This window comes from Dromaius novaehollandiae, chromosome 14 (genome assembly GCF_036370855.1).
Source record: "Dromaius novaehollandiae isolate bDroNov1 chromosome 14, bDroNov1.hap1, whole genome shotgun sequence".
In the NCBI taxonomy this organism is placed as follows: domain Eukaryota; kingdom Metazoa; phylum Chordata; class Aves; order Casuariiformes; family Dromaiidae; genus Dromaius; species Dromaius novaehollandiae.
The window spans coordinates 17,646,411-17,671,098 of record NC_088111.1 but is presented as its reverse complement, the minus strand read 5'-3'; the positions used below and the strand labels follow the sequence as shown (position 1 = coordinate 17,671,098).

Sequence of the window (24,688 nt, the reverse complement as noted above, 5' to 3'; positions counted from 1 at the left end):
CAGGTCACAAGGGCGCGGGGCGGCGGCAGCGGCGGCCGGGGCTCCCGGGGGTTTCTCGCCGTCTGCCGAGCGCTGCCCTCACCCAACGTGGCGGCGCCGGCGTCAGGCAGCGCCCTCAAAAGCACGTGGTCCAGAGGCGGGATCTCGCGAGGCTGGGAGCCCTCGCGAGAGGAGCCGGGTCGCCGTGGTGACGGGACGCGGCGGCGGCGGCGGCGGGCTCTGCCCCGGCACGCAGGTAGGCCGCGGGTTCGCGCCCCGCCGCCGGCGGGACCCCCGCCCCCAGTCCGACCCCGCCACGACACCGGAGCCCGGGAAGGGGCTGCAGGCCTGCGGCTAGTGCCCTCGGGGCTGGGCCGGCCCGGGGTGCTGGGGGCGGCGGGGCTGAGGCGAAGGCCTCGGGTGCCGCTAGCAAGCGCGTGGTGCGGCTGCCTGAGCTCTGTGGGGCGGCGGCTACGTCCGGGGGGTGAAGGCCCAGAGCGGCTCGGGGAGCGCGGCCGAGGCGGGCTGCCGCTTCTCTCCCCCTCTCTCCCACAGGGCCATGGCTGCGCCGGCGGGGCCGCCCAGCAGGAAGGGGTCCCTCGCCCCGCCGGCTGCCGCGCTGCTCCTCGGCGAGCCGCAGCCCAGCCACGCCGTGCGCGTCGCCGTGGGGGAGGCATGCGGCCTGGTAAGAAAAGAGCTGTCCTTGTCCCTGGGTACAAAGCCAGCTTTCCATCCCAGCTACGGCAATTTAAGTTGTATTGAAGTCTATGGGATGGCTCCAGTTTTAGAAAGGCAGCGGTTCCAGTGCAGCCACGGTGTAAGAATAAGCGTTCAGATCAAAACCTGACCATGGTGATTTCCGTGTGCCGCCTGATACCCCCGGCTGTCCTTAAAGGCTTCCAGAGGACTCGGCGTCTAGGAGGGAGTGCGGAGGAGAAGCTTTGCTACTGCAGCAAACAGCAAAATGCAAATCCCTGCTTCTGCCCCGGCAGCAGTCAAAAAAGCAACCCAAAACCCATCTGTCTGTTTTCCCGAGATTTGTACGTTGTGGTGTTTGAGTGCCTCTCACGCGGGGAGATCCAGCAAACAGCACCTTAGACAGGAATTAGAAGGCAACAGGAGGGAAAACGATACTGAAAATAGTAGACCAGTGGTCTGATTGCATCTGGAATAGCTGCTGTGGTTTTGATTGCTCCATCTTAGCAAAGGCTATAGCAAAAAGAACGAGGGTTACAAAGGGCCAATGGAAAGAACAGCAGTATGGAAAAAAAATCCAAATTCGGGAACTGTGGGAATCCATTTAGTCAGAGGAGATGTAGAGGAGGATGAGAGAGGAATATAGAAGAATTCAATTAACCTTTTTCTGTAACATTCATTATTCTATTTAGCTGTTCAGATAATATATGCTCAAGGAGACAGTCAAAAGGACTGAAAATTAAAACCAAGTGAATGAAATCTCGTTTGGTGCAAGAGCCAATGTGGAATTAATTACCTCAGGGAAATGGAGATGGGAAGCTCAGGGATAGACCCAGGGACCTCTGTGGCTCTGGATTAAAGAAAAGCTTGGCTTGAGCAGGATGGTCCTTGTGTTCAGGGTATTGGCCACTCCCCTGGATGGAGAGGGAAAGCTGCATTTCTTCTGCAGGACACTCATCCGTAACTGCTTTTTTCAGCACTTCCGAGCAGCACCGTGGAAATGCCGGGTGCTGCCCACTTGGAAGGGGCTGCCTGGTTACGTGGACCCCAGGCGCGGTGTGCTGGGCTGTCAGCATTCCTACTCACCTGTGTTTAAGATCCTCCACGGAGACATTTGAACCCCCTCATCTCTTTTAAGCAAGTGATATGAAGTTTAAAAGCAAATTCTGGAGCTCTCCAAAGCACTTGCTGGACCTCCTACTTGATTTCAGGGCATTCTGCAGCCACACCATGTACAAAAGTGTTGTGAGCTTAGCCACGCGGCTCAGGAGCTAATTTCTTAGGAGACTACAAAAATCTCAACCTTCCTGTGAGCGCTCTATCAATGTGATCATTTGGGTTTGCTTTAGATAGGTCTTTCATTGCCTTTCCTGAGGTGAAGCCCAGACCTCACCTTCCCCCCTGCCTGTTCCAGCCGCAGGTATTAATAACCCCTTGGGCATCACACCATGGTGGAGCAGAAGATTTCCCTTCTAAAGACAGGGAGTGGTGAGCTCTTGGCGAGGGCAAGCTTTGTTCCACTTCCCCATTCCTGTAGTGAACAGCCAAAGAGCCCAAGGTACTCTGCCATAGGCCCAGAACCGAGCTTCCCCCCAGAGACAACTTTGATCATGGGCCTCTTCTGCAGAGCCGACTGCTTAATGGGCTGTCTGTCTGCCTTTGACAGAAGGGTAGCAAGAGCGACACGCCAGTCACTGTGGTGCACGCAGAGTTCAATGGCGTGCTCTTGGGAGAGTCCTCCAAGGTTGATGTCTTGCCAGACGGGACAGCGGAGTACAATTTCACAACCAGCTTTGAATACAGCCCCGACGGGCCCAACTCCTTGGACAGCATTGCGCAAAGTCCTGTGCTCTGTGAGTACCTGACGCTGACTCTCACCCCTCGGAGGGCTGGAGGTGGGTGCTCCCAGCGGCTCCGCTCTGCCTGCCTGCCGCTCGTTCGAGAACAGCACTTAAGCAGCAGTGGGGGGATCTCAGCACTTCTGTTCTCATCTCTGCCAGCCAGAAGAGCCTCCTTTCATGGAGGTTGGCCTGTGCACCTGAGCTTCGCTCTTCCTGCCAGCCTTGGGGGATGAAGCAAGAAGGCTTGCCAGAGCTGACAAAGGCCCTTTGCAGCCCCTGTCTCATCTCACTGCTCTTAACCGCTGATCCGAAGCTGACTGAGCAACTCTGCCAGCTCCTGTCTATTTTTCTCCCTAGTGACAGTGACAGAAGTGTTGCCAAAGGAGAAGAGACAGAAGGAGGAGAAGACCGTGCCTCTTGGCCAAGCTGTGGTGGACCTTCTACCTCTGCTGCAAGGTACAACATAGACTTCCAGAGTCTCCACAGCCACTTCGTACTCTCCTGCACCTTTTGATCCTTGTTTATCAACACCTCGCTATAACGTACCTTCTGTTGGCAAAATGGGCTTCATACTATCTTTAGAAAGCTGGCTCTTGGGGGAGAGGGGGTGACACCAGCATCTCAGCTTCAGGAGTCAGGCCATGATTTCTCTACAAGAGGTCTCATTTTATGCTGTTCCCATTCCTGTTTCTTCCCAGGCCAGTGTTCATTTAAGGTCTTGGCTCCTTTGTATGCGGTGCCTACCTCTCCATTAGAGAGCCTTCCCCCGGAGGCCAAGGTATGTGGAATTTGGAGCTGTTCCTTCACTCATTCATCTCTGTGCTGCTTCTTAATGGGAAGGCGAGCATGACTCAGCCACCCAGCACATCGCGTGTATGTTACAGCCCTATATATTAAAAGCTTGGGGGCTTTTCCGACTCCTGTTGACGTCTGTCCCAGGTTGCTTATGACAGCCGAGGCAGAGCTAGGATATGCTAATGTATGCAGCTCTCAAATTGCCTTGGAAAAAACATCCAAGAGGCAAAGTGTATTCCTGAAAAAACACTAAAAGGCAAAGGCAGGATTGCCTGCCCAACTTCGTTAGTCTTCCCTTCTGCAGATGAAATGTCTCAGAGTCTGTTATTATACAATTTCTTACTGCTTTTCCTGCAAGGTCCTCACTCATTCAGCAAGTTGAAAACTGCCAATGAATAAAGCAGTGAATGAAATATGAAGCTGGGAAAATGTGTCTAATTTTGCTCCAGATTTTGCATGCAGTACCACTGCAAGTGGATTGGATTGTGGATATTGCATTGACTTTTCTGCATTTAACAGATGTTACATAATAAGTGAGGCATGGGCCTACTCATTAAGGAGGGAAGATAATAAATGCTGAACAGCTGCTTTTTCATTGCAAGCCCATCCATCCATCCAGGGTTGGGATGGATAATTAAAGACTGTTCGTGGTGTGAAAGGGCAGAGCTGGAGTGCGCCTCTAGCCCTGGCACGCTCTGCACCGTGAGGGCGGTGTCTACCATCCCCAATGTTCTTTCCCCACGGCTCATTTCATTAGACCCTACTAATACATATCCCGTGCCCTGAGCAGACCCTGCTTTAAACAAACAAGTATCACAGTTCAGACGTGTGACAAACTGATCATGAGATTCCTTTCCTGTGCCAGTCTGTTTTCTTTTATATCTGAAGTGAAGAATAAGATAATATACATTCTGGCCTTGGTTTTCTGCTTACTTCTCCCTCGAGAGCAGAATTACAATTGTCTGGCTATTACCTCTAGTTTATCCTTGTCTCACAGTGTGGCCTTGAAGTGACTGTGTGCGTCCAAGAGCCCCTGCTTTCTGCAACTCAGCTTTCAAATGGTAATCTCTTGAGTGTCACCTTGGAGGCAGCTTATTCTGTCCCTGAAGCGTTTGTTCCCACTGGACCCCTGCAAAACTACATGGCATGTCTGCAAGTACCAGCAGTTGGGGAGGTGAGAACTGGTCCAGGCACAGTGAGATGGGTCTTGGCTGCTGCGAAGCAGGTTGTTATCCCACACCGCACACCATGGAATGAGCGACCAGGTCCATGGGGCTGTACGGCTCCTCCTGTGCTTGTGCCACAGCAGTGTTTGTTGTGATTGCTCATGGTCTCTGCCATGTGATGTGTTTCTTTAACACAAATGAAGGTCTGTGTGACAAGATCTGGATTGAAACTGGCAGGATTTTTCCATGTGGCTATCTGTTTTTTTTTTTTTTTTTTTTTCCTCACTTTTCTGTGTGCATGTGGTGGAGTGTCCTTTCCGAGCCAGGCCCCTGCACTGCTGCTTTGCTTTGTTGGACCCAGCTCAGAGCAGCTGGTATTTGCTCCTGCTCGTGCTGGGAATGAAAGTCCTTTCACTCTCATGCCCCTCTAGAGAGAATTCCCCTTGCTCTTCAAGAATGGTGTCCCGAAGCTTGGTGGTGAAAAGGAGCCATTACCCCGGCCCAAAAAATGGCCACTTGGTAACATCATGGCCCCTGGTGCTCTGAGCATACCCAGCTCCTTCATCGTTGGTGGCCCCTATGAGGATGAGGATGGAGAGCTCAACAGAAGAGAGGTGAGAAAGGACTGACAGTGTCATGGTTGGCTCTTAATGCTAATGGGCTGTGGTGCTGCAGGGCGGCTGCTACCTTGCTCTGCTGGGATGTCGTGCGTATGGCAAGTTGAATGCCTCTCTGGCTGACCCAGGTTCTCTCCCGGGGAAAATCTGGAGGGGTGGCGATGCAGGCTTTGGAGTTTGCTCTCCTGGCTCTGACCACATGCTGTTTCTCACAGGACAGAGAGTTCAGGATCCAGTCAGAAAGCGTGAAGAAGAGAATCGTATGGGACATGGAAAGACGTTGCTACCTAGATCCTGCTGCAGTACTTGTGTAAGAGAGCTGAAAACCTCCCTTCCAACACTGAGCGGTGGGGAAAAGCCACCCTAGAATTCACTTAGTCGTGACTTGTCTTTCGCAACGTGCTGATGTTCTCAGACCTCTTATGTGGTCAAACCGTGGCTCTGCCTTGTCTCCGGATATCTGCTGGACGAAGGTATTTACGTGAGCAAAAAAGCAGCTAACTGCCTTTCATTGCTGGCAGCAGCTCACTTCTGCCACGATGAGAGAAGATGATCTTCATGACTGGTCTTGTTCCTTCCCATGACCTCTTCGGGGCTGTAACATAAAGATTTGAAGGAAGGGGTCAGCAGATGTTGAGTTGGGTGGCCCAAACAGCTCTCCTCTTAGCTGCCAATTGAGCTTTGCTAAATTCTTGATAAATTAAAACCCTCTCACTCTCTCCTTTGATTTTTTTATTGGATAAGCGTTACCTATTATGGCTCCAGATAGTCTCAAGATCAGGATAAATATCCCATTTCTCTTTGAAGGCTGCTATGTTCTTGGCCTCAGCCTCATCCTGTGGCCATGACTTTCACAGCCAAATTACTTTGTGTGTGGAAATACTCCCTTCTATCTGGTTTGAATTTTTTCCCTACACTTTTGTCAGCCTGCCTGCCGGTTTCAGAGTTATCGGGCACATTGAATGGGAGCTCAGGGTCTGCTTTCTCTGTGTAATTCAGGATTTATACCAACGTTAATCATGTTCCGTTTTATTTGCTTCATTTCTGAAGTGACCAGATGAGGGAGAAAATCTAGCGTGTCGCTCTTGCCATTGTTTTATAGCTATTAGTGCCATAAATTCACCCGGCACTGGATGGAGGGGAAAAGGTGCCAGACAGGCCCTGCCGCAGAGTGCGGCTCTTCAGAGGCCCAAGGGTGCTCGCGCTGTCACATGGGAGTAGGCGAGAGCGAGCACAAGGGGGGTGCTTTGGGGCTGCACGGAGCAGAACGGAGGGCGGTGTGGCTGGTGAGGGAGAGCTCTCTTGCTTGGTTTCTGCAACTCCTCAGTGCCCTCCCCTGTATTCAGCCTGCAGAATCGCATTGCAGAGTGCTGCTACTGGCCTGTGGAGGTCTGCAGGATGCCTGTGGTCTCTTCCAGTAAAGGGAAAAACAGCAAAACTGACAAGGTAAAAATGGGGAGTGATATGTTGTTCTGGCTAGCGGAGAAGCATTGTGTTATCATGCATTTTCCCTTTAATGTCTTTATTATACCTAAGCCAGCCTTGAACCAACTAAAGGGAGTCAGAGAGCTAGTGGCTTTCTTAAGGGAGTGATCAGCTTTATAGAGCTGTTAAATAAACAAGGAAGAATATTTTTTCTTATAGCATGCAGATCTCTTGCTGATGGTCTGAAGTAGCTTGGTGAAAAGGGAGGAGGCACTTTTGGAGAGCTGAAGTAATTCGCTGAGCTTATCCAAAGGGGTTTTTGAGCATCTTGAAGAAATTCATGCCCTCTTTCTCTGGGTGTAAATAAGTTATGCTCTTGCACTTTAACGGGGGTGCTTCAACAAAGAAACAGCTCCTTAGCTAATGGTTCTGGTCCTTGTGGCTGATCATGGGAGAGCTCCTGGTCTGTTCCAGCACAAAGTCACCCAAGTTAGTGTCAATCCCATTCAGCACTCGCTGGTGCCAGCATTTTGCAGTATATGTGTCTGAGCTCCTCCTCCCTCACCCTCACTAGCCCAGTGCTAGCCCAGACTCTCAGATCTCATCAGGCATCTGATTTCTGTCAGACCTGAAATCCTTGCAGATCTGGTAGGGTTGTTTGGATTTCTAACTGAAAAGTCAATAATTTAGCAGCTGTATCTTGAAAAGACCATCCTGGGTTATGGCACTGTGTGGGCATTACTAAGAAAATCTGCCCTGCATAGGTTGGAATAAAACTGGGATTCTGCATATAGAATGACTCCAGTCTTTTCTTCCAGGCTGTCTCGGCTCTGTGCCAGCGACATAGAGCCACTGGCTCATCAGGTGCATCAGTTTGCTGTGTGGCCTTTGCTTAATGGGATCGGTGACCTTGTTTGCTTCAAGAGAGTAACAGGCAGTCCAGTAACCCTGTCCCTTGCTCTGCGTTTCCAGGGAGATGATGACGGACAGATTTTCTTCCACGGTGTGGCATATGTCAACATGGTGCCTTTGCTGTACCCCGGCGTGAAGCAGATACGAGGGGCTTTTCGTGTCTTTGCCTATAAAGACAGCGAGGTGTTTGAGAAGGTGAGCGCAGGGCAGGCTCCACGCCAGCTCTGCAGCCCGGGCTTGGGCGCAGGCAGCCCGGCCAGCGTGGTGCATGGGAGCAGCGGCAGTGTGGGCAGTGCCCTACTCAGCAACTGGCTGTGAGACTTCACTGCCCTTCCAGTGATGGAGAGAAATAACAACATGAGCTTTTAGAAGCAGGCTTCTCAAAGGCAGGATATTTCCATGTAGAGGCTGTGAGTGAGCAGGTTCGGGGGCTGAGGGAGGCTCTGAATCTGACTCCACTCCCTTCCCTGGCAGCAGCTGAGCGGGGAGAGCGGTGAGAAAGCTCCTCACTCCCCAGCCGTGAACATGGGCAAATGAGCTGTGCTGCTGAGAAGAACAAACAGTGTACGCTGTCTCCCAAATGATAGCGTTACCCCAGGCAACAACCAAAAAAGCTGTCACTGGATCTCTTTCAGCTATAGCTCATGGAGGTTTATTTGTCTTTTTGTTGCTCCCCCCGTGTTACTAAAAGTGAGAGTTACGTGTCTGTTTTCCCACAGTACTCCTGGAACAGATCCGAGCTTGTTTCAGGAGGGCAGATACACAGCCTGGTTTTACTGTCCACTTCACCCTCAGGGCTGCTGTCCGGTCCGCAGGAGCTGGGTGAATTGCAGCCCTTTTCCTTGCGCCCATGCCCCTGCTGGGTGCCGGCTGTTGCAGAGCAGGGCTAGGCACACGGCTGCGCTCTGGTCTCTGCTTCACAGCATCCCGGCCGCAAATAACGGCCGCTTGGCTGCACGGTACTGCCTGTCCTCTAGCCTTTATCGCAAGTGTAGTCACACATTCTCATTTCCTGCTTTTCTGGATGCTTCGAGCTGGTCCTTGGACTTGGTCTAGCTGGTACCTGGTACAAGTGCTCCATTCTCTCCCCAGCATCCCCTCAGTTCCTGCTAGCCCAGCTCTTACTGCAGTAACAGCTGGGAGGCAACAGCCTGTCCTGGTGGTCAAGCAGCGTGTGAATACACAACTCAAAAAAGCCAGTTCCTTGTGATTCACTGATGTGTGTCAGGGAAGCTGCTCCACAAGGGAAGGTGAGCCAAGAATCACCGCAGGGCAGGCACGGCAGCGACCTCGCCAACAAGAAGCACGATCCCGCAGTACCCAAAAAAGAGCAGAGCATTGCTGGTGGGGGTGGCCAGGTTGATCTAACGGTCCAGATCACTGGGCAAGTTTGTAGGGCTGAGGCAGGTGCAAGATCAAGCCAGGAAGTCAAGTCAGTGGGTTAGGACCAGGGAAATACCTAGCTGGTGCTAGCATATCTACTGTGAAGCTCAGGCAAGAATTGAGGGCAAATGCCTCAATTTAAATGCAGCTCTCAAGAGAAGACAGGGAAGCCCCCACTGAGGCTTTCTCATGCAGCTCTTTTCATAGCAGTCCAATCCAAGGTTACACAGCTGCATGTATCAGAGCTGGCCTTGAGCACTGGCAGCTAAACCCCTAGGAAGGAAGAGGTTGCGGAGCTTCTTAGCATGTTCAGGCCCTGAGAATGTGTTTTGCAATGTGAGCAGTGAAGGCAAAGAGGTGGGGAAGCCCAGTTTGTGGGGCGTTTGAAGGTTTTCCCTCTGTTCCCTCTTTTTTTCAGACTAAAAATCAGCACAGTGTTTTCCGGGATCTCAAGCCTCAGATCAGTCTGATCAAGGAAGGGCAATGGGTCCCAGGAATCGGTTCTCCCCTTTCCAGAGCTGTTCCCAGTAGGATCCAGAGGGAAGATAAAGAAAAAATCACCAAAGATAAGGAATCTGGCAGGAAGGTAAGGTCTAGAGAGGCATATTACAACACGGTCAGCCCATTTCCACATCAGAGGTAGGTGGGGAATGCAGAAAGCAGGGGGTATAGGGTGTTGATGCTGCACTGGGAGAAGACGATGACTGCTCTGCAATTGGTGAGGAAACCCCAGTGCATGATGTAAATTGTGGCAGCCAGGCCTGCTCCATGAAGACTTGATGGTCTCTCCCCCATGCCCTGGGAGCAGCAAGGAGGGCGTATGCCTCTTGCTGGAGGAGTCCAGCTCCAGATAGCCATGGCATCTCCTTCTGAGAGCAGGGCTTCAGAGCCAGCTGCACAGCCACTGCTGTCCAGGAGAGGCGCATGCCGGGCTCCTGGAATAGGCTGCTGAAGAAACCCCAGGAGCTAGGGCCGCAGGGGGAGATCCACTGGGGCACGGGGCCAGTCTTTGCAGTTCGGCTGCTTTGCAAAGTTGAGATCCATGATACTGAATGAGGTTTGCAGGCCTGTTTTCTGGGGATCAGTGTCTCAAGATAATCCCTGATTAACTGTACCCTGCCTCAGTCAACTGAGAGATATTCGTTGTCTCAAAATTTCAGTACCTGCTGCCTGAACAAATTGTACAGCATGGAACATGGCTCAGCTGCTTCAGACCCATGACTTGCTGATGTGTTGCGCTGCAAGCACTCAGCAGTCATATGTGGCTTTAAAGCCAGTAGTTGTAACTCCACTCCAGGTCACATCCTGAATTTGTGAAGGCATGAGGTTCGTTGAATGGCAGCAGCAGACATCTTCTTTTCTTCAATAGATGTCCAGTGCAGTAAAAATGCTGTCATCAGATGTTCCGGTAGAAGCTGAAAATGTCACATATCTCAACCACAATGGACAGGTATCTCCAAAGATGTGGAAAGAATGCTATACCATCACTGTGTGTCTGTCTCACCTTTCACATAACTGACTTCTGTGAGAGTGAGCTGGACGAGGGACATCTTACGCAGATGCTGTCCTGGAGTTCTTCCAGTGACATCTGGCTGGAGCATTGGGCTAGAAGATCTCTAAATAATCAGGCATTTATTTAGAAGAGTTCCTTCATACTTTGACTTCTTCCTCAAATCATCTAGGATGCATATGCATTCTTCAAGATTAACTGTTTGGCCTTTCTGATTTTTCCTAGGCTGATTTTTGAACTGGATTTTGCTACTGTAAATCGTTTTGAGGGCAGGTTACAAAACAAGCTGTATGTAGTTTCAGGGGGATTTGCTGAAGATCTGTAGCTGTATGCTTAGTCTTTCATCATGCCAGTAATGGCTCTAGACAGCAAGATTTTGAGAGAGCAATGTTTATCTTCACAGCAATATGTTGAAGCAGGAACATTCCTGGTGATGGAGATAAAGCTGGAGAAGGCCTTGGTACCAAAACGATTGCCAGAGGAGCTCACCAGACGGTGCGTAAAGACATGATGTAACTCTGGGACTGCCGTCTTAATTCTTCCACAGGATAGACACATGGCTGTACAGTGATCCACCCCCTGGCAGACCAGTTGAGGGCCTGATCCAAAGCCCACTGAAATCAGGGGGAGGATTGGGCCAGACCTGTTACAGCGTATGTTGGGTTTGGAAAAGAGTCGTGTTCATTCCAGCTGGCATCTCTCAGCCATTCATCCCCAAAAGAGAGGAACCGGAGCAACACAGCTTTACCCTATGTTCCTGTCCAGGTGTTGTTTCCCATTAATGTCCACGTGCTCGTCTCTTGTATGTGATACTCAGTTCGTTGGTCAGAATTGTCTACTAGCGTGGTAGGGCTCCTTGTAGCATCAAAATAGTATTCTTCCATTTTTCCTCTTCCACGGTTTTTGTACAATTTTCTACTCATTCCTCAGCTCTTACATTAGTTTTCACATCATTCCACTGTAGAGCTGCTGTCTCTCATCTCCGCTGCTTCTAGCCTTCCACTGTCTGTTCAACTTAAGGCAGTTGCTTCCTGTCCACAAAGTGATGGCCTTGCTGTGTTACAGCCTAGGGAAGGCCTAGCATGTATAATTTATTGAATAAAAAAGAGAAAATACAACAAATGAATAAAGTATAACACGTACGGGCTGTATATCTCTCAAACAGAAACAGCAGAAACAACACAGCAAGAGCCATCCTTTGAAAGGAGAGTATGTGTTGTCTTCTGTTCTTCCTGTTGTCTTCTAGAAAGAGTATGTTTAATGAAGTTGACCCTCCCCCCAAAACAGACCTTCTCCTGACCTTTCTCATACCATTCCTACCCTGCTGCAACTTGCATAAATTCAGTGTAATTCCTCCTCATCCAGCTGCCCTGTGCAGCTGCAGATGTGAGTTCTGGAAACCTAGTCATTCTGAATCTTGGGAAGGGCCCTGTCTTGGGGGGCTCCAGCTGATGACACATACATATGTTATTGCAGTATCATCAAGAGTGATTTTTCTTTTTTTCCTGAAAGGATGTTTAAATACATGTCTCATTAGCAAACACAGCTCTATTTCTTGGGCTGCATTCAAAATTCTCTGTCAGCCTCCACTTGGCTTTATTTGCTCGTTTGCTTTCCCCTAGGTTCTTGTTGTGGTTGGTTTTCTTTTTCTCATTATTAAGTGAAGCTGCCCAGTTTTCATCTGTCATAACACATAGCTGTGTTACAAACACATCAATGACAGGTGCTTTTCAGAGACCAGGTGAGAGTGGGACTGAATGTGGGAGCTGCACTCACCATTTATTCAAGCTTTGTGGCTTCCCAAGGAGTGACGATGGGTCTCTGCAGGGAGGCACCAGAGAGGTGACCAGTCAGGGCCACAAGACTAGATAGCACAGCACAGCTGAGTCTGGGAGAGAAGTGTGAGGACTTCTTGCTGTTCACGGTAACACCACTTTACACAGACCAGCATCTTCTCTGGTGCATGAGGCAGCCCCATGCTGAGTCAGGTGACAGGTTATCTCTCATGTGGGGCAAGGGACCAACAGGAGTGGCAGCAGGGACAGCGAGAGAGTGGCCTTCTTATGGGGCTCTTTCAAGAGAGCAAGAAAGGGGGAGCTAAGTCTTGTACTCAGCACTGAAACCTATCAGGCCTTTGACTATGCAGAGGTTTTGTAGCTGTGAGTGTAGAAGTGGCCAGGAATCAGGACCTGGAGAAGTGAGCTGGTCAGAGGCTCTGCAGGCTGGCAGAACTGTTACAGGAGTGATTCTTCTTTGGTGCAGAAGAAGCAATTTGCTTTGCTACTTGGGTGGGACCCAATATGATGCCTTCGCTTGGTGGGTTGGATGGCGCTCCAAAGATGTATGGTGTTTTGGTACCAGCAAGGAAGAAATCTTGCTAAAGAAGCAAGTGAATTGAGGCCGTTTTGAAGCTAAGGACTTTTATAAAATATTAGTAAAATTACTGTAATCCTAAAGGATTTTAAAAAATGTTTGAAAGGTCATTGTAAACCGAGTAATGCTTCAAACAGGAATGATATAGTATAAAGGAGCCAACGCGTGGCCAAGGCATAAGGTGCCCCAGCTGCACTGTGGGATGTCAGGAGCTGATGGCCTGGGTAGTCGGGGTACATAGTGATAAAATTCTTCCGACCTTTCCTCAGGTTGGTGCTTTTTTTACAGCTGTTCTGGCAGACCAAGGAGGTTGTGAGTTAAAGGAATAACAACTTGGTAAGAAGGTCTGGTTCTGTAGGAGAGTGGTTTGGATTGTTAGCAATAGCACATAGAACTCCACCTGCTGGGCTGCGCTGAGTTTCTAAAGTAGTTTTTGTGTGACAGGTCAGTCAAACCTGGTGAAAATAACAGCTAAATAAATCTTTTCTAACCTCCATCGAGTGTGATCATCAGCAGGGAGCAAGGCAGTAGTTAGTTCTGCCGAGACATTATGGTGAGCTACAAGGATTGATTGTAGGCGCTCTGGGCTTTACAGCTCATTCTTGGTCTGATATTTTGCAATTTTTCCCTTATTTGTCCCTGCGAGGTATCTCAGGGATAAGATGACAGGCCTGGAGCCCTCATGCTGCAGGCTTCCTGCGCCCAAGACAAGTGAGCATCGCTGGCAGCCTGTTATGCTGATCTCCTCTCCTCTCACCAACAGGGTCAAGGAGATGATTCCTCCTCGCCCTCCGCTGCCTCGCCGGACTGCAGGAGCCAAGAAGGTATGTGCCTTATCACTACTCCGCCACCTCATTCTGCCCTCGTCCCTCTCACACAGAGAGCTTCATTTTCAGTCTGACTCCCCCCCACCCCCAACAACACACAGATGGGATTTGCAGAGGAAACACATGGAGAAGAAACCTTCTGGAGGTGTTATCTTCACAATGTCATGCCTTGGAAAACCATTCATGGGCTGTGTTACCCCTGCTCACAGCCCATCCAAGAGGGAGAGATCTAGGAGAGGCAGAGAAGAGAGGAGCAGTATGGGGGTGGTTGGAAGGGAGCTGGATGCTGGAGAAAGAGGCTACCAGAGTCTTGTATTTACACCTGGACAGTCCCAACCATTTCTTGTCTCACACTCACCCATATGCTTCTTCAGATCCAGACAAATATGAGCAGAGTCAGTCCTTGGCTTCCCTCAAGTAACCGAGAATTTTTGAGGATTTTTGTGTGTGCGACATACCGACTCCAGAAAATGGCCTGAGAGCACTGGCTCATTTTCTGTAGGCACGGAGCAGCTATTAATGGAGAATGTCCTTGGATGGCCCCTGGCCAGTGGTCAGTTCAGAACAGCGGTAGGGAAAGAAGCAGTACTTAGATGATTGACCCCAGTGCTGCTGCAGAATTGATTTGTGCTGGACTGTCTGGAGTGCATAGAGTGATATATTTTGATCATTGCAGTACATGGAATCTTCTGCCACTGAGATTATGGAGATTATAGACTCTGCTGAAGAGCCCTGGCCCATAGGTTTAAAGGGCTCCCAGAAAATGAGATATATTTTACTTATGGCCAATTATGCTGCTATGAAAGAGACAATGATGACTGAAATACTGGGTTCGGATTGAAAAATATAGCAGAGCAAAATCTACTTATAAAGGAGCTCTCTTGTATTTACATGTAGATATTTTCATAGCCCTCAGGCACGGAAAGAAAAGCGTGCGTGACAGACTAATTGAGACTGAGTCAGGTGGAGTTTATGCAAGGTGTGGGCTCTGGCAAATAAAATACCTTTCAAGATTGATGGCACAAGTAACTTGTGAAGTTTTCTTATTTATTTATTTATTTTTACTGTTGATTCTTTCTAGGCTGTGGAAGATTATCACAACCAGATCACAAGCATCGCCGTCACCATCCTGAGTGAATACCATGAGCTGTTTGGGAAGCAGCTGCCTGACCGAGGAGCAATAAATCATCAAACCCTGGAGGAACAGAAGTGTCAACTCAACTTTGAGCTCAATAGCTCAGGAAAATATTTTGCCTTTAAGGAACAGCTAAAGGCAAGGATTCTGTGGTACTGATATATTTTTCTACCTGTTCCTGTCCTGGCAGTTTCTCAGTGAGCAACTGCTGCTCTGTGGCGGTACAACAAGTGCCGTGTTATCCCAGAATCCCTTTTAGCCATCCAGGGCTGTTGCAGCTGGCATCAGTACAGTCAGGTTTTTGCTCTAACAGGGCAAGGGCCAGGCTGCTTTGGTCACGGACCAGGAGAACCTTTCCTGTCAGTGGGGGAAACCCAAATCATACACGTTTGCCCTGTGGTCATAGCCTGAGGAAGGCAAGGGTGACTGTTCTTGCACCCTAGCAGTCCTCTTCTGGCAGTCCCACCCTCCAGGCCTCCCACATGGGTGGAAGCAGAGGCCACCTCTCTCAGCTGGTCCCAGCCTCGGCCCACGCTCTGTCTGGATGCCCCGTCTCTGTGCCGAGGCAGCCGGTCTTCCCCAGGGAGAACAGCCTACTCCACATGTTGTCCTTCAAAGAAGCACGTGTGTGATGGGAAGAGGCAGGGCTGAGAGGCAGGAAGGGAATTCACCTCTGTTTGCTTTTCTTCCTTTTATCGGTGCTGGACTGGATTTCTTCCTTAGAGCTAAGCTGGAGCTTCAGGCTAAACTTGTGTGTTCTGGCTCTGTATTACTATGATTACAGAGCTGGTGGAGGAGGCAGGGGGGACCTGCCTTGTCCAACAGTTGCATGTCTCTACAGTATGTGGTGGTGAAGATTGTGAGGGAGAAGTACCTGAAGACAACAGCATTTGAGTCCCTGGAGCAGTTCCAGGCATTTCTCAGTGAACTCTATGTGTATCTTGTGGATCAGATGCATGTTGCCTTGAACCAGGTAGGCAGAAATCTTGACATGTGTCCAGTAAGCTGGGACGGGGGGACCTGGGACAATAATGGCTTCATTGTGGAGCCAGGGCTTGACGCTGCTTCTGGTGAAGGCAGCAGGACTTTTGCCTTCAAGACAGAAGCAGGGTTATGCTTTCATTTGCTGCAGTTATCGCATGTGGGCCCTGAGTCACTCCCTGAGGCCCATATTTAAGCTGCAGGATTTGGTGCATCTGTGTCCTGTTGCTATAAAATCCAGATGGTAGGATGTGTGTGAGGTGCCACTAGTGAAAGCTGCTGTACCTGGCTCTCACAGTAAGTCTGGGTCCGTGCTCTCTGGCACAACCACCCAGGCAGAGGACAGAACTTCCAGTGTGAACTGGGGTCACCAGTAAGTGACACCACAAAGGAAGTTTGAAATGGTTTTGATCTAGGGATGCTTTTACTTGTCACAGCTGCAGATAACACGTATGCCCCTTCCCTGTGTGATGGCGGTACCTGGGAATGACACAGGTAAGGCTGTGTCCCACCACAGACAGCAGCTGGGACAGCTTGACTTTCCAGCCTCCCCAGTGTGGGCGCACCAGAGCGTTCTCTGCACAGTGCAGGAGTGGGGACCGCTGCTGTAGCATGATCACATTAATCTTCCTCACCCTCCCCAGGGCTAACTCACTCTCTTGCCCCTTACCAGGTACTCTCTGAGGAAGCTGCTGCTCCTACCCCTCCGTCCTGCACGACTGACGAGCAGCTCTGGCTCTTTGCTCGCGAAGCTCAAGTCAGCAAGGACTACAAACTGGCATCTCTCTACCACCAGCAGGTGAAGCAGCCACTGCTCTTCCCAGTCTCCCTCCCACGTGCCAGGCTGGCAGCAAGCACACCACCGCGGTGCCTGTGGGGCCTCTGCTGCTGACAGCTCCGGTGCTCGCCAGCCAGCCGTGCATGCTGTGTACAGAGGGAAGGTGAACGTGACCAGGATGCTCACGCTCAGTGTGAGGGATTTTCTAGGCAAATGCTGCTCTCTGGAGGACTGAGGCAGAGGCTGGCCAGGTCACTGAGGACTTCAGCCTCAAGGCCAGGGGAAATGGGATGAGCTGGTGCAGAAGGCATGCTGGGTGAGCACTGGGGACACTGGGCCCTCTAACAGGAGGCTATGAGGAGGTCAACTGAAGCTGAAGGACATTGTGTTAGGTGAAGGAGGCTTAGAGAAAAACAGGCACGATTCCAGTTAAGGGAGACCCTAGCATGTGATAGACAAGGGCTTGATTGTCACAAACACAGCTAAGGTGGCCGGAGGAAAGCAATGGTTGTTCCAGAACTGCCTCCTCGGTCTTACTGAGTGTGATTTCAGGAGTCCCCACTCCAGCAATGATCTCTTGTGTTCAGAGGGTAGCTCGGGACCAGCACAACATCCAGTACTGGCTGGACTATGGAGCGTTCTGCCTCTTGCTCGAGGAAACGATCAAAGCCCAGGAATGTTTTCGGGAGGCTCTTCGCCTGGACCCACATCACGTGCAAAGGTACCGGGTGTTCCTGGTGTGTGAGAGCGAGGGTGAGGGATGTCCCCCACGTCACTGGCTGGGGCCTGCAAGGCTAACCTATTTGACCCCTTCTCCAGCTTGTTGCTCTGTGGGATTGTAGCAGTCACGCTGCAGCGTTATGAAGAGGCAGAGATTTTCTTTGAGGATGCCAGCTGCTTGGAGCCATCCAGTGTTGTAGTCTGGACTCTTTCAGGTACTGAAGCAAGCCAGCCTACGTGCCCCAGGCACTCCTGAAGAGCCAAGCATTGCTCACTCCCCTGCTTCTCTTTCCCCTGCCCTAATCTGAGGGATAATGGGATGATTTCTGCTCAAGTTGCTCTTTCTTTCTCTAGGTCTGTTCTATGAGCTGCAAAATAATAATATTCGTGCAGAAATGGCCTTCCGTGAGGCTAACAAGCTACTGCAGGCACAGCTTGCCATGGAGAGGAGCATCCCTGAGGCTGCTGAGGGAGAAGGAAGGAAAAAGCAAATTTCTGCTCAGTGTGGGAGGCCTCTCAATCCATGCCCAGAAGCGTCCTTGCCAGGTAATCCCTAGCAAAACCAGCAGGTAGCCTGGTAGTGGCAAGGAGAGGGCTCAGAGCAGTGTGGGAGATAGTGAACAGTGGGACCTAGGTGGAGAAGTAAAAAGGGTAAAGGGAGAAGATGTGGACCAAGAGCTAGAATAGCCTACCATGAACCGTAGGTATCAGAAGCAGAGAAGAGCAGCAAGTGTGCTGTTTTAAATGATGAAGCACTCTGAAAGGAGCAATGCCTTGTCTTACCCAGAGCCTAGGAGAGGAACCAGTCTTTGCTTTTATTGTTTTGGCACAACCCAGTGCTGCTGATACACCAACACGTGGGCAGCAGCCAGGGCGACCAGAAGAAACAAGCTTCCTTTTTGCGGCTTTGGAAAGGCAGAGCTGCCGTTGTGACAGTTGTACTTTGTGGTCATTCAGGTTTGGCTTTAATAAAAGCTGCCACTTTGAGTTTGCAACACAGCTTGGAAAGCACAGTCTGACCTATGTGAAATGGGCAAAACAGCAGCTCAGTGGTGGCTGTGAACTGAAGGGCTCTTTTGGAGCCTGTCTGAGCCCAGACTTACCTTGAGCCAGGACTTTCTGTCCCAAGTCCTAAATATTTGGCCAGGCTGTGGGAAATACCAGCTGGTTTTATTTTTAGCACTACCACTGTTCAAAGCAAAGTGCCTCAGGCAGGCCTACGATGTCATGTCTTTTTTAGCCCAGTGCATGTATAAAGAAAAGGATGTTGTTTTACTTATAACTGTTCCTAGCTTCACAGTCTCCTGTACTCAAAACTCCATCTCCACAGCTTGTATCCTGCAAAGCCTTTTCACCACAGTCCTAGAAACCTGATGGTTCTTTTCTATTTTGTCTCTCTCCCCATTTCTGTGGGATTATGCTACAAACTGGCCAGTTTATGCAAACTCTTTGCACCTAATGTTCACTGCGGGGTTTTGTTCCAGAGGAGGTTGAAGACAGCGCAGCCAGTGTGGTGCCTGAAGAGGATGCTACTGCTCAGCAGAACAGGAAGCCTAAGAACAAGGAGGCAGCCCCAAAAGGTTAGGGTGTGGGGGCCTGGTAAAGAACGGACAAGATCTCAGTGCTGGGAGAGGCCCTCCTGCAATTGGTGGGCAGGGGGAGTAACTTGGGAGCACACAGCCGTGGCAGTCTTGAAGCCAAGGCAAGACATCAAGTTTTGTTCTCTCTCCCTGTCTTGGGAATCTTCAGCAAAGCGAGTTTATCCTGATTTTCAGAACGGTACACCTCATGGTGAACAGCCAGTGGGTAAACACAGCTCTGAGGGGCTGGACCAAAGGAAGAACATCTGGCTTTCCTCTAATGGGTTTCAATTCACTTAAAGCTAAGGAAGATCACCTTCCTTTTCCCCTCTGTGTCTCCATCTGCTTGCAATCCGGTATTTTTCCCCTTTAGCATCACGTGATGCAGTTCTATTCCTCCCTGGGACAGGCATCGCATCAGCGAACACAGGAGCCCACCTTCCTGCATAGCGACGGCTGCTGGACGGTGCCCGGCCCCTCTGCGGGCCGACTGCCGGCTGGCCTGCGCTCAGGTCTGCCCAGCTCTCCTTGGGGAGCCGTGCGGCTGCTGGTGCAGTGCTCCAGCTGGTCTGCCCCACCCGAGCTCACACACATCTTCAGCAGGCAGCTGGAGCTCACCTCTGCCTGAAGCTGTGTAGACTTCATCTTCATCGTGTGGTTCTCTCCTGCCTCCTTTCAGCCTTGTTTTGTTTTGCCTTCTCCCCACATGGCATGGCACTCGGCTGCCTTCATGTGCTGCTCTGCTGTCTCTCTCCTGAGATGCCAGCTGTTGAACTGTCCCCACTGATCTCCTTTGATCATGTGCTGTGTGATCTGCCTCCTCTCCAGCTCTGCCCCCCCATGGATGGCAAAGAGATGGCAGTACTGGGTGCTCCAGGCTCTGCTGGATTGGGTTGGGCAGGCAGGGGCCTTGCTGTAGTTTACTCTGACAAGTTGCAATTATAAATTCCTATGTTTTCTTCCTCTGGTCTGGAAAATTAGCAAGTCAAGAATGTAGTTTCCTTTCACGTCTCTTACAAAAACTTAAGCTCTTCAGAAAGAAATGCTGAATTAATCTTTGCTTCAGCGTCTCCTGCCACCTCCTGGGTTTCACACTTGTGATGCTGAAATTCCTCTGCCCCCCAGGGTCTCCCCCCCTGCTCTTGTTTCAGAAATAAAGAGACCAGCTAGACACTGATGGAGACACCTTTTCTTGCAGCACCACCCCCTGTTTCAGGACTTAGCCGACCTCCCTGCACTATCTTCATGAAGACAGTGGAATTCCTGATGAAAGTCAATGCCATCCAGGTCAGCCCAAAATGGAGTGGAGGAGAGGGAGGGGAGGCTCGGTCTCCTTCCCTGGGTTATTACAAAAGAGCTGATGGCAAGCTCCAAAAAGCCCCTCTCTTGGGCTCGGAGAACAAGCTGTGCCCACAGCAGATGCCAAGTGCGAGAGGGAGCAAAAACACCCCTGGCAAGTAATACAAAACCATGGCCAGGGAGAGTATTCAGACCAAAATGCTCCCTGGGGATTCAGTCATCCCAGGCAGGCAAAGCTCTCGGAGTGCCTTGGATCAGCACTGCTTGCTGTGGAGGGAGCAACCAAGCTGCAGAAGGTCCTTGCACATGTGCTCTTCTCTGTACATTTGGAGACGAGATGCATTATTGTGATGCTTCCCATACACCAGCACTCCTTTCTTGTTTTAGACACTTGTGTATGCCAGAGCAATTTTTAAATCACCGGTGGGATGTCCCTTTCCCACACAGCAATCTCTGTGGGATTTCTCTGACTGCCACATTATGCTGTCTGCCTTGATTTTACATGGCAGGGAGAGCTGCTTAAAGCAACACATAACTAAAAGCAATGGGAGGTAAATTTTCAAAGGAGAGAAAAAAAATCTCCTGCCTGTCTCGTGTTCATGGAAGTCAAATAGGTGCAAGGCAGTTCTCCTGAAGTGTGTGCTGCAGGCCACCATGTGTAGCAGCGAGTACTGGCTCCAGGCCTGCTGCAGAGGGGTCTGAGGGTGCCTGTGCTCTGCCTGCTCTCCCAACCATGCCGCTGTGCCCTTCCTCCTCAGTTTGTTCACATGGCGCTTGCCCACGAGCTGCTGAGCCTTCAGGGAGGTCCCAGTTGTGACTACTACCTGGCGCTGGCCCAGACCTACTTGTTGAAGGAAGACTTCTCCAAATCTGAAGAATGTCTCCGCGAGGCCATTAGACTCGACTATGTGGTAATTCTCTGTGTCTTAACATGGTGCAGTAAGGTGTCTTAAGGTAGGAAACTGGTCAAACACTGCGGCAGACTCTGCCTATATCGTTTCTGCATGTGAACCTAAAGCCCATGCTTTGTTTCCACTTGGGCAAACTCTCATGTTAGTCTGCAGCAGTTTCTCTAGGAGGGGACAATTGTAGCTGATTAACCACATCAGGATGTGGTCTGCAGCGCTGCCCTTGTTACCTAGCTTAGTGTTTGCATTTCTGCACAGAGATGCAGCATTTGAATGACTCCTCTGTGTGCATCAGCTGCCTTTCTATTTCCTCTGTACATGTATTTCCTGATCCTCTTTCCCTGCGTTGGTGAGTCAGCCTCGCTTTCCTGAGAAGCAGAGTTGCTACTCAGTAGAAATGGAAGTCAGCTTTCGAGACTGTCAGGCTGAATGGAATTCGCAGAGGGCTGTAAAACAGATGTCTCTGAATGCTATCTGCATAGTCACGACACCTAGGGAGCCTTGCACGGGTGAGGACACCACGCAGGGAAGGCCAGAGGCGGCCTCCGTTGCTGATGCTATGCAGACAGCCCTCTGACGTGATTTTTATTCTGTACATAAAATCTGCTTCTCTGTAATCAAATACCTGTCAGCTCTTCCTTTCTGCTGATTACAAGGGTCCCTGCCCTTCCCCCAGCTCGCTCTCCCTCCTGTTTCTCAGCCATGTCTCCTGGCTTTGTGTGCGCAGAATCCAAATGTCTGGGCTCAGAAAGGGCACCTGTGCTACCTGAAGGGAGACCTTGCAGAGGCAAAGGGGTGCTACGAGCGAACTGTCAGTTTTGTGGTGGATGCTGCAGAGATGCACTTCGTCTACCTGCGCCTGGGCTCCATCTACCTGGAAGAGAAGGAGGTGAGGAGCCAGCAGGAGTGGAAGAGGGGAATTTTCCACAAAGCAAATAGCTATAGATTACAGATCTAACAACATACAAAGCCTCCTGGAGCACTAAGCTCCTCAGAGCATGACCATTTTCCTTTGCGCCAAGCTCCAGACAGTGTTGATCTCAATGTCTCAGGGCGCTAGTGTAGCGGTTCATTATCATCATCAGAGTGAGGAGGACTTTTAAGTAATTGTATCAGTTCCTGTCAGCATAGAGCCACCGCTGTGGGGGCAGCGGGCAGGGTCTCAGCCTCCCAGCAGCAGGGAGCAGCTTCCCCCAGTGTCTGAGCCCCACTGGAGATGGGGCATTTGGAGAATTCCTGAGGAGTGGGGCTGGCGGTGGCGGGATGCCTATGCTGCAGACAGACACGCTGCTCTCTCCCCTGGCAGTACGGCATGGCGAAGCAGACCTACCTGCTAGCCTGCAGGAACTCCGCATCCTGTCTCACCTGGCTGGGAGTGGGAATTGCCTGCTATAGGGTAAGTGCAAATAAGGTATGAGATCCAAAGCGTTCAAGTGATCCGTGCTGTAACCGGCTCTGTGGGACCTGTGGTGCAGGACTTGCTTTTGCATGATCCCTTTTAATAAAGAAAAACTTAATGTGTCTATGAATCTGAAGCTCCTTAAGGCCATCTTGTGCTGCGTGCTATCGTGGTCCCAAGGGTGCCACCCTGGGCTGTTCACATGGGAGATGTCAGCAGCTGCCCTGAGAGCAGCGATCTCACCCTTCCCCGGTCCCTTTGCCAGGCCTGGCGGAGCCTCCTTCCCCAGTACGTCACGGCAAGCATGTAACCTGGGCCTGGGCTTTGCTCCGAGCGCCTGCCAGCACATGATCTGCACGTCACCCCCGAGGAATTGAGCAGAATGCCAGCAGAGAGGAATCGCAGTGCGTTCCCTGCCCAGAGGAATCCAGTGCCTCTGAAAGGCTGCCAAGGACACGCAGGCACAGCCACCAGGACTGCAGCATCTCCCAGAGAGACACCTTACAGGAGATTCCTCTAAAGGGGTTTGGCTGCAGAAAGCAAACAGGGGACTCAGACTTCTCTGTTTTCCCCTTTGGCCAAATTTAGGCCTCCTGGGAGGTTCCAGACTCCAGGCCAGGGGTGTCTGAGTGGTGGCCTGAGAGCTGGATATAGCCCATGGGGCAGGTAGTCCGGGCACCAGCTATCCCTGCCTCCAGGAAGCTTCTGCAGCTTTGTGGGAAGAGGGATCAGGACCGGAGTGATGCTTCAAGTGGCGCTTGCACACAAGGAGGTGATCAGAGCTCCCCATTGAGCACCACGGTGGTTCCCAGAGGTGGAGGTGAAGCAGTCAGTGCTGCTTTCCTTCAGGAAAACCCTTGGGGGCTGATTTGCAAGTAAAGTGGACGTTCCCACAGGGATTGGGAGTCAGTGGCAAGAGGCTTGCCCTCCTGGCCAGAGAGCTGGACACTGGCACTGACACTGCGTTTTTCTCTGCTCAAAATCTTTTCCCTGCATCCCTGTCATGGGCAGTGCAGAGCAGCTCGGTGCCAGGAATCCTGCTAGATGCTTTTGTTGCACTGATTTCTTTGGCTTTTGGAGCAGGTGGTTGATGAATTCTGAAGCATTTTCTGTCTGCTGTTTGCCTTTTGTTCACACCTCTTCATCTCTCTCTCTCTCTCTCTCTCTCTCTCTCTCTCTCTCAAGCTGGGAGAGATGGCAGAAGCAGAAGATGCTCTTGCTGAAGCCAACGCCCTAAATAACAACAACGCTGAAGTGTGGGCGTACCTAGCCCTCGTCTGCCTGCAAGTGAGTGGCCAGCTAGCTACTTCAGCCTTAAGCCTCATACAGTGGGGTGGGTTTTGTCTGCAACTCATAGGTCTCAGTGGTAAAAACAGACTAAGGACTGTGTTCAGGGAAAAACTGAGGCACTCTGACAGCACAAGAAGCACTTCACTGTTTGTCATCACCTACCACGTGTTCCCGTCAGGCGTCCTTGTTGAGCTTTGTTACAATATGTCATTTTGCTGAGAACCTGTTCCCTATAATGTTGTTTCCTTACTGGCTGCTGTTGGGTTGTTTTTTCAGGGAGGGAGGCAGCTGGAGTCAGAGCAGTGCTACAAATACGCAGTGAAGGTGAGTATCTCTGCGCTCCCTCGGGTGCGGAGAGCAGGGCAGGCAGGTCAGCCTGCGGGCTGCCCGCGACGGAAGCCGGCTCCATCTCAGTCAGTGCAGGGTTCCCAGTGTTCCCGCAGTGTGAACCACTTGCCCTTTTAAGGCATAAGTTTAATTGGAAAATAAGATATTTAATTAAAGCTGACACTTCCGAGGCTCTGGCCCTTGGCTCCTGCCCTCAGGTCGGTCCCTGAGCTCATTCCTCACCGTGGCATTCATTGGCAGGGCATGAAAAACGGCTATTTCTGTTCCTGGCGGGGTTTCCAGGCGGGGTGAGTGGGCGGCCTCCCCCCAGCCCCGGGCTCGAGGCCGAGATGCCCGTGAGCGCGTGCAGCCCTGCCGGCCGCGCCTGCCTGACGCCCCTCTTCTCCGCAGCTCGGGCTGAAGACGGCCGCCCTGCTGCAGGAGCTCCGCGCCGCGCAGCAGCGCCTCGGCTTCGGCGACCCCTCCTTCAGCGCGGAGCCCGCCCAGCAGCCGCCGCCGCCGCCGCGCGCCGCCACCCGGGCCGCGGCGAGCCCCGGCGGGCAGCGGGGCTGCGAGGCAGGGCAGGACGCGGCCGCACGGCCTGCCTCCCCGCTGCGTCCCCCTGGCCGCGCCGGGCCGCGGGCTCCTGACCGGCCGTTGTGACGGAGCGGCCCCGAGCGGGGCGGCGGCGCGCGGGACCCCAAACTGCCGCTATAAAAGCTGGAACCGGGCAACGCGCCGCCTCTT

General features: G+C 51.4%; 1 protein-coding gene across 3 annotated transcripts; it reads left to right on the top strand.

Moving 5' to 3' along the window:
• Nucleotides 1-145: 145 nt before the first annotated feature.
• Nucleotides 146-24,688, top strand: CFAP70 (cilia and flagella associated protein 70). Of its 3 annotated transcripts, XM_026106490.2 has the most exons (28): nt 146-235; nt 535-664; nt 2,342-2,528; nt 2,874-2,972; nt 3,215-3,294; nt 4,309-4,485; nt 4,909-5,091; nt 5,310-5,404; nt 6,441-6,540; nt 7,492-7,626; nt 9,233-9,400; nt 10,184-10,264; nt 10,728-10,819; nt 13,461-13,521; nt 14,606-14,797; nt 15,501-15,632; nt 16,314-16,439; nt 17,006-17,139; nt 17,238-17,353; nt 17,493-17,684; nt 18,623-18,718; nt 19,917-20,005; nt 20,776-20,928; nt 21,653-21,814; nt 22,232-22,321; nt 23,510-23,611; nt 23,891-23,938; nt 24,353-24,688. In XM_026106490.2, the coding sequence occupies exons 2-28, from the start codon at nt 539-541 to the stop codon at nt 24,602-24,604; spliced, it is 3,468 nt and encodes a 1,155-aa protein (XP_025962275.2). In that variant the 5' UTR covers nt 146-235; nt 535-538; the 3' UTR covers nt 24,605-24,688. The 3 variants fall into 3 exon arrangements, with proteins under 3 accessions (XP_025962275.2, XP_064376548.1, XP_064376549.1); XM_064520478.1 differs by lacking the exon at nt 10,184-10,264; XM_064520479.1 differs by lacking the exon at nt 535-664 and having other exon boundaries at nt 165-235.